At 34.2% G+C, this 15,547-nt stretch overlaps 1 protein-coding gene across 1 annotated transcript; it reads left to right on the top strand.

The window, feature by feature from the left end:
• The first annotated feature begins 818 nt into the window (after nt 1-818).
• LOC132170300 (protein BONZAI 3-like) lies at nt 819-15,007 on the top strand. The gene is made up of 16 exons (XM_059581226.2): nt 819-986; nt 3,533-3,580; nt 7,595-7,743; nt 7,850-7,898; nt 8,831-8,887; nt 9,238-9,417; nt 9,514-9,648; nt 9,762-9,823; nt 9,926-10,022; nt 10,117-10,231; nt 10,365-10,441; nt 11,151-11,288; nt 13,188-13,352; nt 13,434-13,547; nt 13,711-13,807; nt 14,889-15,007. The coding sequence occupies exons 1-16, from the start codon at nt 819-821 to the stop codon at nt 15,005-15,007; spliced, it is 1,770 nt and encodes a 589-aa protein (XP_059437209.2).
• The last annotated feature ends 540 nt before the right edge of the window (nt 15,008-15,547 follow it).

The following is a 15,547-nucleotide window of genomic DNA, read 5'->3' as shown; positions in this document are numbered from 1 at the left end:
CCATTCCTCTCTTTTTTCTATCTTCTGTTTTCTTTTTTTGGCCTGTTCCTGGTTATTTGCTTCTTTCAATTTTTGGCCACCAGGGAAACTCCGAATGCTCTTTGGTTTCTACGTTAAACTATTTATTGTCATCAACGAAAACTTTCTCCATTATTCCTGTTGTAGTTCCCCTGTTTTGTCTTTTCCATATGCTTGTGTAGTTTTTCTGTTAGAAAAAATCCAGTTTATCCTGAGAAGAAGAGTTTTTTAATTTGAACTCTAAAATTTAAAAATTAACAATGTATTTAATGTTTTAAAAATTTTTAATTGAAACCTTGTTTTACTAATTTTTCTTAGATTAAACGAAAATTTATGAAATTACCTAATTATCCTTAATTTTTTAGTTTTTTTTGGTCAAATTTAATAAAAATTTGTTACGGAAAGTTTAAATTAAAAAATTTTAAAATATGAGAAAATATATTACAAATTTTTAAACTTTTGAAGTCCAAATTAAAAAATTTCTAAAACTTTATAGTAAAGTGGATTTTCTTCTTTCCTTTTCCTATATTGCTTAGAAAAAAAAAAAGAAGAAGAAATAACCAAATTATTTCCCATGCAGGACTTGGGTCTACCCGACAACCTATATATATATATAGCGGATCACATCACATAACCGCATACCTGAGAGCACGTTTTGTCCAGAGTCGTTAACACCCAAACACGTTTTGAAGAGCCCTGAAAAAAGAAAATTTGTTTTAAGGTTTTAAAGGAGGGAGAGAAAGAGAGAGAGAGAGAGAGAAGGAAAAAGAGTTTTGTTAATATTTTAGTGGGGGAGGGTGATGGGAAATTGCTTCTCGGATTTGGAGGGAGGAAAGCAGGCAGTGGGTGCGGCCCAACTGAGGCACACAGCGTCCGGAACCTCGAACAACAACAATGGCGGCCACAACGACGCCGTCGACTTCTTCTACAGGTCTCGGGGACTGCATCCTCTCTTCACTCAGATAGAGGTATATTTGTATTTAAATTTATTCTTTATCGTGTACCCTAAACTCCGCCAAAGTCTGAAAAGTTTAGTCAGTTCTACTCGGTATGCGAGATTTTAGAATGTGCGATTTTAAAATATTTGAGTTTGATAATATGCGTTTTTAAAAGAAGTTGTAAAACGTAAAGTGTTTGACATTGTAATTTAAAAAACACTTAATTTAAAATAATAAAAAAATTTACGATTTCAATAAGTAGACTAAGGGTACTTATTTAAAAAAGTGCGATTTCAAAAACGCTATTTTTAAAAACGCTATTTTTAAAATCACACTTATTGAAACCGCAATCCCAAACGGACCCTTAAAATTGCTCTTTCCTTAGTGATTTTTGGCACACATGCCCACGCCGGTATTAAAATATTATAAAATATTATAATATTTTAACACTGGCGTGCTTATTGTACAAGCATGCCAATGTGCCAAAAATCACTACTCTCTTTTTAAAATAGTGTATTTTGTTTGTAATTTGAAAATAGGGATTTTTAAATATTTTTACCACCTTAAGCTGACTTTAAAATTATAATTTAGCAATTAAATTGTGCATTTTACTTACAATTTGAAAACACAATTTTTAAAAAAAATATTTTTAACACTCTTATATGGTTCAATTTGGTTGAAAATCACACTCTTTTTCTGTTTCTGTTTCTTTTTATTTTTATTGTTCTTTATGTTTTTCGATTGATTAGTGTAATTAGCTTTGAATGTCAGTTATTAATTTTTTCTGCTTTACTGGTGCTACTGCTTTTATGAACCTAGTGATTTGTTTATTTGTTAGAGGACGGGACGGGAAGTGTTGAATTTCTTATGGGTCATTATCTTTGTCTCCTTTCTGTTCTGTTTTTTTTATTGAACATATACTCTTAGTGTGCTACATATGTTCGTGTGTGTGTAAAAATATGGACTGTATGTGCATGTGTAAACATAAAGATCTGTTTGGTTGCTGTGGAAAAGATTGAGACGAGAGGCTAATTTATTTTTGTTGTTATTGATACTTCTGATTTGAATTTTTTTAGTAATAAAATTGTTCGATTTTAACGGTGAATTTGGTACTGTGACACTGTTTTGGCACAGTTGCCCACTTGTTTGGCCGTGGAAAATGCATTCTGGGAATCACTTTAGCCAGAAGTCAATAATAATACTCATTTTTCATCCAAAAATGAAAAAAGAAAAATGATACTGATTTTGTATTCATTTTAGCGTTTTGTTTTATATACAGATAAAAGTGGTTACTTATCATAAAAATTTATTTTCATTGTACGGTGGAAGATTGGTTTGTTTTTATTTCAATGGTGCTAAAATTTTACCGATCTTTAGGGTCTGTTTGGGATTGCAGTTTCAATAAATGCGATTTTAAAAATTGCTTTTTAAAAATCGTAAAGGCGTTTGGTAAAACATGTTAAATAATACTTTTTTATCAAATATTTGTTATGCGAAATCGTAATTTTTGTTTAAATTTACGTTTTTTCAAACAAACACCCCCAAACTGTGTGACCCTTGGTGCTTCCCAAGCTATGTGTTTCAGTGCTTAGACAAAAAGATGGTGCTTCACTTATAGCGTCACAGCAACGGGTCTCTTCCAATACATCTTTAAATCATTCGGCATATAGGCTTTTTGCATGTACCCTGTATGGCTGAGTTGTTCGTTTGCCACCATGGATCTTCATTATATATATATGACCCCACCTCACTTTTAAAAGTCGCACTACAATGTTTTACAAGTTTTATCAAAGAAACAAAAGCAAGATTCGCATATTGTAATTGTCAATTCAACTTTGGAGTGCCGGACAAAACAATTGAATCCAAAATTCTATATGTTGTCTGTTTCTCTTATGCTAACATGGTACTTGGGAATCCATTGGTTGTCGAGATGTTTATCTTTATACAAGAAAACTAGATGCTTGTTTTTGACTTTTCTTGCTGATGTAGACTTGGCAGTTGGGATTTTTTTTTTATCAGAAATAACAGCCAAGTCATAAAAAAATTGATGTTTCCAAACTCATATTCACTTTTGACACTTCAAACCAAGCATTAAACAGGCCAAAAGTGTTTATTGGCTATCCTTTAATTGCATACTGCAAACAGTAACCAACTACATAAAATTCTAATAAATATGTTAGTACAGTACTATAGAACTTGCCACTGGAGAAGCTGTATGAAGCAACATGTTGCATCTGAAATATTTATCATTTTAGGCCTTAGTGATTGTAGTGCTTCTATTCTCGAAAGAACAGGTGGTCCTGACTTTCTTTCATCTCCAACAGATGGAAATTGTGCAGTATGTCGGTCATCCCCTGCTCTATACATGGGTGACATTGTAGCAAGCTGGAAAGCAGTATATTGCCCAACAACAATTTGACTCGGGATGGGATCCTTAGATTTTGACTTGGATTCTGTTATTTTATCTGACTGAAGTGTTCTTTTGTTTTTTGTTGTCTTTTATATTGTTTTGTATGGTTGGATCATTTATTTTGGTTTATCATAACGTATTCATGTAATTTAAATCTCTACTGCAGTTGTCTCTATCAGCATCTAACTTGGTTGATCGTGACTTCACTTCAAAGGTATTCCCCTCCGTAGATATTCATGTTTGATAGTAAAGTTTTGTTTTTTTTGGATAAGTAAGAATTTATAGAAAAAACTCAACAAGGACAAAAAAATCCACAATAAACAAGATGTCCTAAAAGCCCTTATACAAGCAAGTACAAGGAGGCAACATGGGCAAGCAAAACTAAATGGTTACATTAGAAAACCCCCAAGAATGCTAGAGAACAATTAGCGGGAGAATTACAGACACCCTTGAAGGAGTTGACTTTGAAGCAATCTAGCCTTTTTCTTGCACCATAAAGTGTACATTGTGGTAGCCAGCATAATTTTGACCTTGATGGAGAGAAAATATTTGCCTTTAAAGCAAGTGGCCATCCACCGAATAAACCCCTCCTAGTTCCTACAAGCCAAGGAATATTACATTTATTCCAAAGATTGTACCAAATACTTTTTGAGAATGAGCAACAAACAAAAAGATGGTTAACATTCTCCTCACCCAACCCACATAAAACACATTTCGTCTCCTTGAGAAAGCCAATAGCAACAATTTTATCTTGGGTATATAACCTTCTTCTAATTGCAAGCCATATAATCAAAAAGGGCAAGCAATGATTTTACCAGGACACACAAGATTGTTCCAGAACACCTCAGGACCGTAATCCCCAAGCTCTCTTAAGCCCACTTAATTGAGAAAACGCAACTAGGGATTGTCAACCAAGACACCTTATCCCGAACAATGCCCTCTTAGATCCAAAATCTTCCTCAAAGACTAAGAGCAATCTCTTAGAACCCGACATCCTAGAAACTCTTATTTTTTAGAACATTTGAATTAACCTAACCAACCAAGTAGAGATACCACTATTGGAGCAAAGGCACACATGTTTCAACATTGTCGCCTTATTCCACTACTACAAGTTTTTAACTCCAAGAACACTCTTTCTTGGGAAGGAAAATATAGTTCCTAGCCACTTTAGCCCATAAATTATTAAGCTCACCTCTTTTCCATAAGAAAGACATGGGGATCTACTTCACTTGTCTAATAAGTCCTTTGAGAAGAATAAAAAGGGAGGACCAGAACACTTGCATGCAAAAAGAATGGAATTAATCAACTGAATCATTCCTACATAAGAGAGGGCTTTGTATGCCCAGCTCTTAGCCTTGGTTGCAATCTTCTCAACCGACACTGCATAATTATCCTTCTTCAATCTGGAAAAAGTAAGAGAAATCTTGAAATACCTCACTAGGAGTTTACCTTCTTGGTACCCAAGAATACCCAACATCTTATTTTTGATAGACACTGCAACTCCGCAAGTAAACAAACAGCTTATCAGAGTTAGTAGCCAACCTTGATATCCCTAAAACGATTCAAGCACTCCTTGACCATGACAACTGAGTTTATCTTACCCTACATAAGATTAGTAAGTCATCAGCGAAACAAAGATGAAATATTTTCTCCCTATGGCACCTCCAAGGGAATCTAAACTAGGCCATCTTAGTCGTTCTATCCATGAGCCTTGAGAAGGCCATCATCACCATAATAAATAGATAAGCCGACATAGGGTCACCTTGCCTAAGGCCTTTACTCCCGGGGAAGAAACTCTTAAGCTCTCCATTAATACAAATAGAGAACTTAAATGTAGTGATACATTCCTCAATCCAACCATAACCACATGGATTCTATCCATCCTAAAAAACCGCCAAGACAAAATCCCATCTCATAGAATCATAGGCCTTCATTTAATCAACCTTCGAAGCACCCTAGGTGATCCTTTATCTCTATGATACTCCAAAGCTCCTTGGCCAGAAGGATATTGTCCCCAATCCGCCTTCCACTGATAAAAGTTTGCGTGCTACTTCCCAACAACATCACCAAGCATATTTCGAAGATGATTGGCCACCACATTAGCTATGCACTTATAAATCATATTACATCAAGGTATGGGGAGAAAGTCTGTCAATTTCAAAGGGTTAGGAACCTTATGGATTAATGCTATGACAATAGAATTAATCTCTCTAAGTAGCCTACTTGAGACAAAGAAAGATTCCACCGTTGGAATGACATCTCGACCCACTATGTTCTAAGACTTCTTAAAGAAATGAGCATTTAAACCATCCAGATAAGGTGCTTTGCTGCTCTCTAAAGAGAACAACACATATTTGATCTCCTCCTCTAAGATGTCTTTAGCCATCTCTTTGCACTAAATATGCGGAATTCTTTGAGGAAGAGCCCCATCAAGAACCTCCATGTCAATAGGATAAGACCTCTCTAAACCTCAAAGACGCCTTTGAAAATAGTTCAAAATCAAGTCAGTGACTTCAATGAATAGGGGTAGGTATCGGTTTGATCAGTGTCGGTAGGGGCATTTTGGCCTACCGACTTCATGTTGACAAGGAATCGTTTCGACTTTTTCGGCCAATCTGTTAATAGGTGGTCGGTTAACTCGATGAATTGTCGATTAAAATTTTTATGTTAAGATTTATAACTTCTTTATAACTACATAATTAATAAAGGATATTCTTTATAAATTAAAAGAAAAAGTAAATTCATGGAACATGGACGAAAAAGACAACCACAAATCAGCTTGACAAACACACAAAGAAAACCTACAAGATAAAATTCACTCGAAAAATTGGTTAGGTCGGTTAATTGTCGGTCAACCGACAAAAAAAAATTCTACCGTCTACCGAACCGAACCGATGTTGAAGCAGTATTTTTATTCCGCCTACCGACTGTCGAAAGTCGGTTGTCAGTCGGTGATGGTTCGGTGGCTGTCAGTAGGCGGTTAATCTGCCCACCCCTATGACAATGAGATCATTAATCTTAGAACCATCTTCCTTGGAAATAGAAACAATTTTCCTTTTGCCATATAAACTCTTAACGGCTCTGAAAAAATTTGGTGTCGTGGTTGCCTAAATTAAACCACTGGACCAAAGAATTTTGCTCAAAAAAAGCCCTGCTAAGATACCCATACCCCTTAACAGCATTAACCTCTGCTAGGTTTAGAGATGAATCCAAAAGGGCCGAGCTAAAGCTACCCTGGATATTCTTCAAATGTTTTGCTTTGCAGAAGCTTCTCTATAGTTAATTTCAAATATTGGGATAAAGCTTTTGTTAGTGTGCTATGGTCCATTTTCATCTTTTCTTTACTTTGAAATGTGAGTTTGTTGGCTTTGATCCACCTTGATTTGAAATTTATGATCCAAATCACACTTTACAATTTTATTAATTTAAGAACTGTAGTAGAATATATCTGGATTGTTAGCATATTTCTGAACACAATTCTCAGTTGATCTATTTTGTAGTCAATGATCAGATTTTATGGCTTTCATGATATACAAGATTTTGTACTTCTTGAATTAAATATATGCCATGTGTGAGTTCCCTTTTAGATACAACCAAAATCGAGGGGAAATTACGTGCGAAAGGTGGATTATCAGGGGTTAAATGAGCATGCCAGCTAGTAATCACTTTATAATTTAGCTGATGACAAAGTCTACTTTTGTTTATATAGTTTGTTAGTATCTAAGGGGTATTTGAGGAATTTGCTGGAAATTTAGCCTTGCTTTTTAGTGGGTTTCCATGTAGTTGTTTTATATAATTGTAATGGGTTGGACTATTTTATATATGGAGTAATAACTGTCCTAGTAATTTAGGGTAATTACTTTAGGATGATGAAAGCCTAGAACCCTGGTAGCTTTAATGTCTAATGATTAGGAGGTCATATGTCTTGCATTGTAACGGGGGGACTTTTTCAAGGAATGAATGAACTTTAAATTTGAAGATTTTCTCTCTTCACCTTAACCTAGCAGTTATTCTGTAATTTTTAGAACTTCCCTCTCTCATGTAGCAAGCTAAAGTATTACACCATTTTGTCAGTTCTGATAAAGGTGCTTGCCTGTCTGAAGGTCTAAGTTCGTCAATCTGCGATAGTTTGTTTCTGTGCTTGTATGACATGCATTCATGTGGCGAGGCTTCTCATACTCTGGTTTAAGCTAAAACATAGTTTTTTTTTTTTTTTTTAATAATTCAGAGTGATCCCATGGCTGTGGTGTATGCAAAGAAAATAGACGGAAAACTGGAGGAGTTAGGTCGCACTGAAGTTATATTGAATAGTTTGCATCCCGCATGGATAGGAAAAGTTACAATTGCATTCCAATTCGAGATTGTACAGCCATTGGTGTAAGCTTTACAAATTCCTTTAAGTGCTTATCTTTGCGGAGATACTGTAAGTCATGGTTTAATTTTACTGCTTGACTCATGTTTGCCTTCTTTCTTTTGGTTCCAGATTTCATGTGTATGATGTTGATACAAAATACCATAATATCCCTGTGAAGGTATATCATGGCTTCTGCTTTTAAGTATCTGTCATTTTGATTCATATTTTGTAGGTTATGTTTGTTCAATTATGATTTTGTACTAAAAAAAAAATTATGATTTTGTACTGATAATAAATTTTACAAAGAAGTGTACATGCTGTGTTACTGAGGCGTCTCTGCCAACCTTTAAGTGCTGAATATTGCAACAAAATTCTTTTGTGTAGTATGAAATGTGTGTTGACTAGATGACACTGTATTTTTGCATGTCTGCTAAGTGCTAATTTTGTTGAGATGTGGCCAGAAACATCGAAGTGGATGAAAGTAATATGTGGACAATTATTATAAATTTTGATGCCAAGTGTGGTATTTTTAGCGGTAGCTTTATGTGCAGTCATACGTGGTATTACTGCATAACCTGTAAGATCTAATGGGAAAGCACACGCTAAAAATAAGGAAACAATGATCTTATTTGTATGTTGTATTTTACTTTATCAAAATAATTATGCTGTATTAGTTGCTGCCGTCAACTTGGCCATGATACAAGGCAATAAGTTACACAAGGAATGAGAAATGAAAGTGAAGGAAATTATAATCCATAGTTCTGACTATGGTAATTCGTCCCAAGTGTGTAATGCATCTTTTATTGACAAATAAACAAATTTGATTGGTTAACCATATCAATTATTGTGATTAGTGAATGACTACTTTCAGAAGATTTTTTCATTTTTTAATCATATTCAGATGTGACGAAAGAAAGCAACTTATGACAGAACTGCAGATAAAAATATTGAATTATAACCAGGAAACATAGGGGAGATTATACAAATTTTAAATTGTTACCATCTCACCCTGAATAATTTAACAAAATTTGTTGATGGTGAAGTTAGTTTAAAATTTTTATTCCGTTGTACTTGTCTAAAAAAATTAAAAATTATTCTGTTTTGTTGCAGACGCTGAAATTGAAGGATCAAGACTTTCTTGGAGAGGCAACTTGTGTTCTATCAGAGGTATCAGTTGGGATTATTGAGAGTACTTGATGCATTTTCATTTAGCCAGTGAAACTTGAGTATAAAGTTACTTAAATTTTTAGTATTTCCTAAAAAAGTTAAACAGCAGAAAAACCAGTATGAGAGCTGCTTCACCATAATGATATTTTAAGATTTTATTACCATTGATACATTTAAAAAAAAAAAAAAAAAAAAAAGGTGGGGGGGGGGGGGGGGGGGGGGGATGTTCCAATGCTAACTTTTTCAAATTAGTGGCTTAAATTCTTTTAGAATGATTTGGTCATCATGTGCTAAACACTACAATTTCTCACCCGCACCATTTTTCTCTTTCTCTTCTCTTTTCATCACAGATAGTGACCAAACAAAGTCGGAGTTTAACCCTAAATCTTCATAACAAAAATGGGAAAACGGGTTTGATGAACTTTGGGGCACTCACTATCCATGCAGAGGAAATAGTTGCTTCGAGAAGTGCTGTTGAGATGACATTCCGTTGTTCTCACTTGGATAACAAGGACGTATTTTCTAAAAGTGTATGTGATTGCAAAGCAGCTACATAGTGAGGTTTTATATTACTTATACATACTCTTGAGTGTTTCTGATTCTTAAATTTGTTCATTTTATTCTAGGATCCTTTTTTAAAAGTATATAGAATTGTTGAGAGCGGAGATTATGTTCCAATATGCAAGACTGAAGTGGTGAACAACAACTTAAATCCAACTTGGAAACCCCTATGCATGAGTATGCATCAGTTTGGAAGTAAGGTAAGCTTGTTGCTTTATGGTTCTTGCTCAAGTTAGATTATAGTTTATAAGAAGTTTTGTTATTTGATATCTAACAAAGATTCATGTGGGATGTGCACTTTAACTTGCCACAGGATAACCCATTAATTATCGAGTGCTTTGATTTCAACAGCAGTGGCAATCATGTGCTTATTGGGTAAGTCGATGTCTAGATTCATTCTAGTTTGTTTTAAAAAATTTCTTGTTATCATGGTTTAATCTCCGGCAAGTTATCAATGTTAAAATTTTACCTCATCAGTAAGATCCAGAAGTCAGTGGCAGACCTAGAAAAACTTCACAAAGAAAGAAGTGGTGCAAATCTTACCATAGCATCTTCTCATGATGGTCACGAGAAGGTACTGATTCATACTTGCAATAGAATGGTTTAAAAAATTTATTGTTACACTTTTTATTTTGTAGTTGCAGTTGCTTAACAAGTTATCAATATAGGTGTTGAAGGGACAGCTGTTTGTGGATCAATTTTGTCAGAAGGAACAGTACAGTTTTCTTGATTACATTTCTAGTGGATTTGAGCTTAACTTTATGGTTGCTGTTGACTTTACAAGTAAATAATTTACATTCTAGAGGAGTTATTTAATTTTATTTTATTTGGGTACTAATTGAATTTTTTTTTTTTTTAATATATTTTTTCTAGTTATTAATGTCTTGTCTTTGAATATTTTATTTCATTTCTCCAGGCTCAAATGGAAATCCTCGGAATCCAGAATCTTTACACTATATTGATCCTTCTGGCCGGTTGAATTCTTATCAGCGGGTAAGGCTGCATCTTCTCATGTTCTCAAGATATCTCTTCATTCAATTTTATTTCCCAACTCACCACCGTTTTCCCTTCCTCCTAGGGTTTTATGTTGTATTGTTATACTCACAACCTTGGGCCCAAATTTGACAAACTTGATCCACAGTTCACTCTAACACTCAACAAAAATAAAAGATAACACATGAATTTAGCTTTTCCATTGATTTGGTTTGTAGAGATGTGTTTTATACTGTCATTTTTTATGATTGTTAAATGACTACTATCCCAAAAGTTTAAGCTAATAAAAAATTATAAATTTAATTCACTCAACTAGTATTTTAATATTCCCCTCATGTATGGGTCAAATGTTTTCTCTCAATAAATGTGGCCTAACACATTAAACTTTTTTAAATTTAATTACAAGGTAGAGTGGAGTCAAGATTTGAATCAAAGACCTATTATGGTACCATGATAAATTATCACTTGTCTCAAAACTTGAACTAATTAAAAATAGTGAATTTAATGATTTAGTCATTATTTTAACAATGCATGTCATAACTTGATATGATCAAGCAGCTTTTTCACCGCTCGCAAAACTTATGTAATTTTGAACATAAATAAGTTACATGTTTTGAAACTTATGTTAGACTTGTGCTAGCATATATTAAAAGAAATCGTCATTGATTTCTTAAGTCATCGTCTGCTTGATTAACTAAATCATTTGCAGGCTATAATGGAGGTTGGGGAGGTCATTCAGTTTTATGATTCTGATAAACGTTTTCCCGCGTGGGGCTTTGGAGGAAGAACTTTTGATGGTACCATCTCACATTGTTTTAACTTGAATGGAAGTGCAAGCAGCTATGAGGTGAGAATGGATGATTTCATATTTCTTTGCTTTGCTTGTTCATCTTTGAAGCAGCATTTTGCCTAGCACAAGGGTGGCTTGATATATTATTATAAATTTTATGTAAAATATAAAATTTATGGAATGTTTTTAAATGCTATTAATGTGACGTTGCTTATGCAATATAGAATGTTTTCTTCAGTCGATTTGAGCTGTCTTGGGTTATGCTTAGACAAGTAATCGACTTGTATGCTTGTTGGTGGACTGTTGGCAGCACTTAGAGTGCTGCTATGGGGAAGATAGTGCCTTCGTGCCTTTTATAGTGTCTATAGAGGGAAAATAAATGATAGAAGTTTTAAGGACCATAAGTGGACATTTGAGGATATTGAGTCTTCCTCAAAACTCGCTATCATTAGATAACTGCTTTTGTTTCTCCTTTTACGATTAGTTGTCATGATTTTTTTTTTCTATTTTTGCTCATTCTAACTAGGTGTTTTCTTGTATATACTTCCTATGTATTTGGGAACGCATTACGCTTGCAATGATATCTTGATTACTTATAAAAAAAAAATGATATTAATAAGAATAGTACTTCACTATTTTAACAATGGGGCCTAGAGCAATATATAGCACGAAGAACCAAGGTGTCTCTAGGCCCTATTAGAAACTTCTTGGTTCTTTGTGCATTTGCTCTAGGTTTACAAACCAATTTTGTCTTTGTATCAACGAATAGTATGGTTAGTTCATTTAATTTTTCTTGTGACATAATTGATCATAAATTTGTTTTATCAATTTTGGTTTTAAAATGCTTCTTTCACACAAGTAATTGTAACGGGTGCTATTATATATTAGCAATATTTTATAAGCAGTTCATTTATTGAGAAAGAATCTAGTGTTTTAATCGGAGTATTAATTTATGTTTGCGTAATTTCTTTTAAGATTTGTATTTCTGAATAAATATAAACCATCAACATTTGAAACTACACTATGTTTGTAAAATGATCAACTCTTTAGCCACTTTTCAATATACTCTAAGTTAAAAATTCTATTTTCTTAAGGATCTTAAGCAAGCATCTCAATTGTTTACCCGTTGAGCCAGCCCCGGGTTAGCATATACTAGTTGTTTCACACATAGATCACTTATTTTTATGTTTTTATGGTAACCCCTTTGCTGATTTTTTTTTTTTTTAAATGTAATCTAGTGCTACTCAGTCTTCTTCTTATTATTATCTCGTATATTGCATTGTGTTTTTGTAGCATAATTTCTTTTACTCATAATTCACTCTTAACAATATGCAAAACCTGGCTACGTCACCATCGTTTGTCCTAAATTCGATCTTTCTTGATTTTCTTCTTCTTATTGTTATTATTTTTTTAACGTTTATCGTCCTCCGCTACTTTTAAGTATAATGGTCTTGCATATAATTTTTTCTCAGTCAATCGTTTTCAACCAAATAAAACATTAAAAAAAAAAAAAAAAAAAAAAAGGTTTAAAAACCACATATACAACTAGCAACAATACATTCAAATACCCCAAAATCAAATGCATTAGTTTTGCCGTCAAAAAGGTTTTAAAAAGTTTTAGGGGGATCTTTATAAAAAATAAAAAAATAAAAAAAAGGTAAAAAATCCAATGAGACTCATGTGAATCAAATGGATTGAGTGATCTCCCTACACACTTTGTGACATTATCACATCTCATAAATCGTATGATTGACATGTTGTATCCTACATTACACTTACCTATGTGATACAACTAGTAGATATGGTATAGAAAATGATAAGAAACTGAGAAACATCATAAGATACGTATCATGCATTGTAAGTTTTTAACAACCTATTAGTGTAACTTGTTCGAAGACTAAACACTGCATTTTCATACTCAAGTAGTAACAGTCAGCTACTTTCATTTTTTAATAGGTCGAAGGAGTTGAAGGCATCATGGCTGCTTATTCAAGTGCTCTACATAATGTTGCTCTGGCAGGGCCCACTTTATTTGGACAAGTGATTAATACAGCTGCGCAAATTACCAGCGAGTCCCTCTCATACACCAGCAACAAGTATTTTGTCTTGCTCATTATTACGGTAAAGATAATATTGACTTTATTTGATATCTCTTTCCATCAATTTGTTATTTCGTAACTAAATAACTGTCACCTTTTCAAGGATGGAGTCCTTACAGACCTTCAAGAAACAAAAGATGCTTTGGTGAGGGCATCTGATCTTCCACTGTCGATTCTTATAGTGGGAGTGGGAGGAGCAGATTTTAGACAAATGGAGGTATACCATCATTTTCATAAATTTAACAACCTTTACATTTCTTTGAATACTTTGTTAGCATTACATCCTCCTTATTCAACTTTCTTGTGCTAGGGATGTTGGCATTTCACCTTTTTGGAAATTTCTCTTGAATCAATATTTGTTCTTACTTCTTTTTTGACAGGTCCTTGATGCAGATAGTGGACAGCGATTAGAGAGCTCTACAGGTCGTGTTGCTACGCATGACATCGTACAGTTTGTTCCAATGCGAGAAGTGCATAGTGAGTACATAATGGCATCTGTTTGTCTCTACAAATCTTTTCATGTTACCTTTAAAAGTTTCCACTTATTGTAACTGTGTATTCACAAGTTTCTCCCAGTCAGTAATGCATTCTAAATGCATGATGAGTTAGCAGGTCAAAATAAGTTTACCATGTGTTATAACTCATATAGAGGACTGTTTCTGCCTCTTATAAAAAACCCAGATGGATACTACGCAGTGCAAGTTCAGAATGGAATATGCCTCCATGCAGACGGAAGACCTTGCCATTCAAATTGAGATCAGCTCGATCCAATTAAATCATGGATTTGGCCCAAACTCATTCTCATTCCATCTCACCTTTTAATAAAAGAAGGAAAAATAAAAATTAAATAAATGAAAGAAAACATAGAATGGATAATGGCAGTAGGTTCTTCCAGTGAGATAATTGTTAATTGGTTGAGTGTAGAAAGGATAGAAGCGTGGTTTGAACTTTGAAAATGTTGACAACAGAGATGTTGCATGTAACTGCGGTTGCCACTGCTTTCTTTCTCCTTTCTTTGGCAAGGTTGTCGAACTGTCTCTCTTAACACACTCCACAGCCGTCTTCTGCTTAAACTTTTGGACACCTAGGGCAAATGGAATCTCTTCCTCCATAAACAAGGAGTGAAAGATGAGTATGAGGTTCATTCCCATTTGAACATCGGAAGAACTCAAGTCTTTTTTCTTCAATACTCTCAATCTTTGAATAGCTGCTTTTGTTTTTCTTCTTCTAGCTTAGCTAGGTGTTTTCTCTTGTCACTTTCTTGTGACCTAGGGGGCCTAACACTTTTAATAATATTTTGATTAATTATCAAAAGAAAATCCCGTTTGGATATTTGAGTTCTATTTACCTACCAATAAATAACTAATAATAAACAGGGTATGAGTTTGTCAAATATTGGTGCATATCTTCTCTCCTCTTTTATCATATGTTTGTGCGCATTATCTTTTGAAACAATCGGCGAACGATTTGCTTATTTGTTTTTCTCATTGTACCTTCTTTTTTGGCCTGAACCTCTTCATTGTACTTAAAACTAACAAAATTCATTTGGTCTGTGCAGGTGGGCAGATTTCTGTGGTGCAGGCTCTTTTGGAAGAGCTACCTGGACAGTTTTTGACCTACATGCGGAGTAGAGACATAAAGCCACGCTCTTCCCAAGTAGCCCAAACCTCTGCTTAACTACATTTGCCAAACCACATATACGTTGATTGTCAGCAGTAATTAGGGTTTTTAGCTATTCATCCAAAAAAAAAAACTAGGTTTTTTAGGTCTGAACCACTAACAGATTGACAACCTGCCTGAAAGGAGCTTTTGTTTTGATGGGCTTGGGGGAAGGAGTTACAGTTTAATATCAAGAAGCTATGATGCTACATATTTTGGGAAAAAAGGAAATGAAAATATATTTGATTGCTTCTACACTTGTGGAGTTGTGTTTCTTGCAATATACACATGAATTTAATACGAACATTATCTTTGTATTCTGCTCATAAGAAATATTGATGGGTTGCGGGAGGTTTCTCCAGATTGGATCATCTTCACTGCTCTGTGGAAGTTCCTAAAAGATATCACAGCGATACCCAGGGTTTCAAGATTATAGCAAATTAAAACAAAAACAAAAACAAAAAAAATTGTAATATTTAAAACCCAATTATTATTATTTGCTGATCTGGTATTGATGATTGCCGGTGGTTTCTCCGGGTTGGATCATCTTCTGAATTG

The sequence above is a fragment of the Corylus avellana genome, chromosome 1 (genome assembly GCF_965113065.1).
Source record: "Corylus avellana chromosome 1, dhCorAvel1.hap1.2, whole genome shotgun sequence".
NCBI classification, from domain to species: Eukaryota; Viridiplantae; Streptophyta; class Magnoliopsida; order Fagales; family Betulaceae; genus Corylus; species Corylus avellana.
Note: the sequence above shows the minus strand (reverse complement) of the source record. Positions and strands in the feature narration are given on the sequence as shown.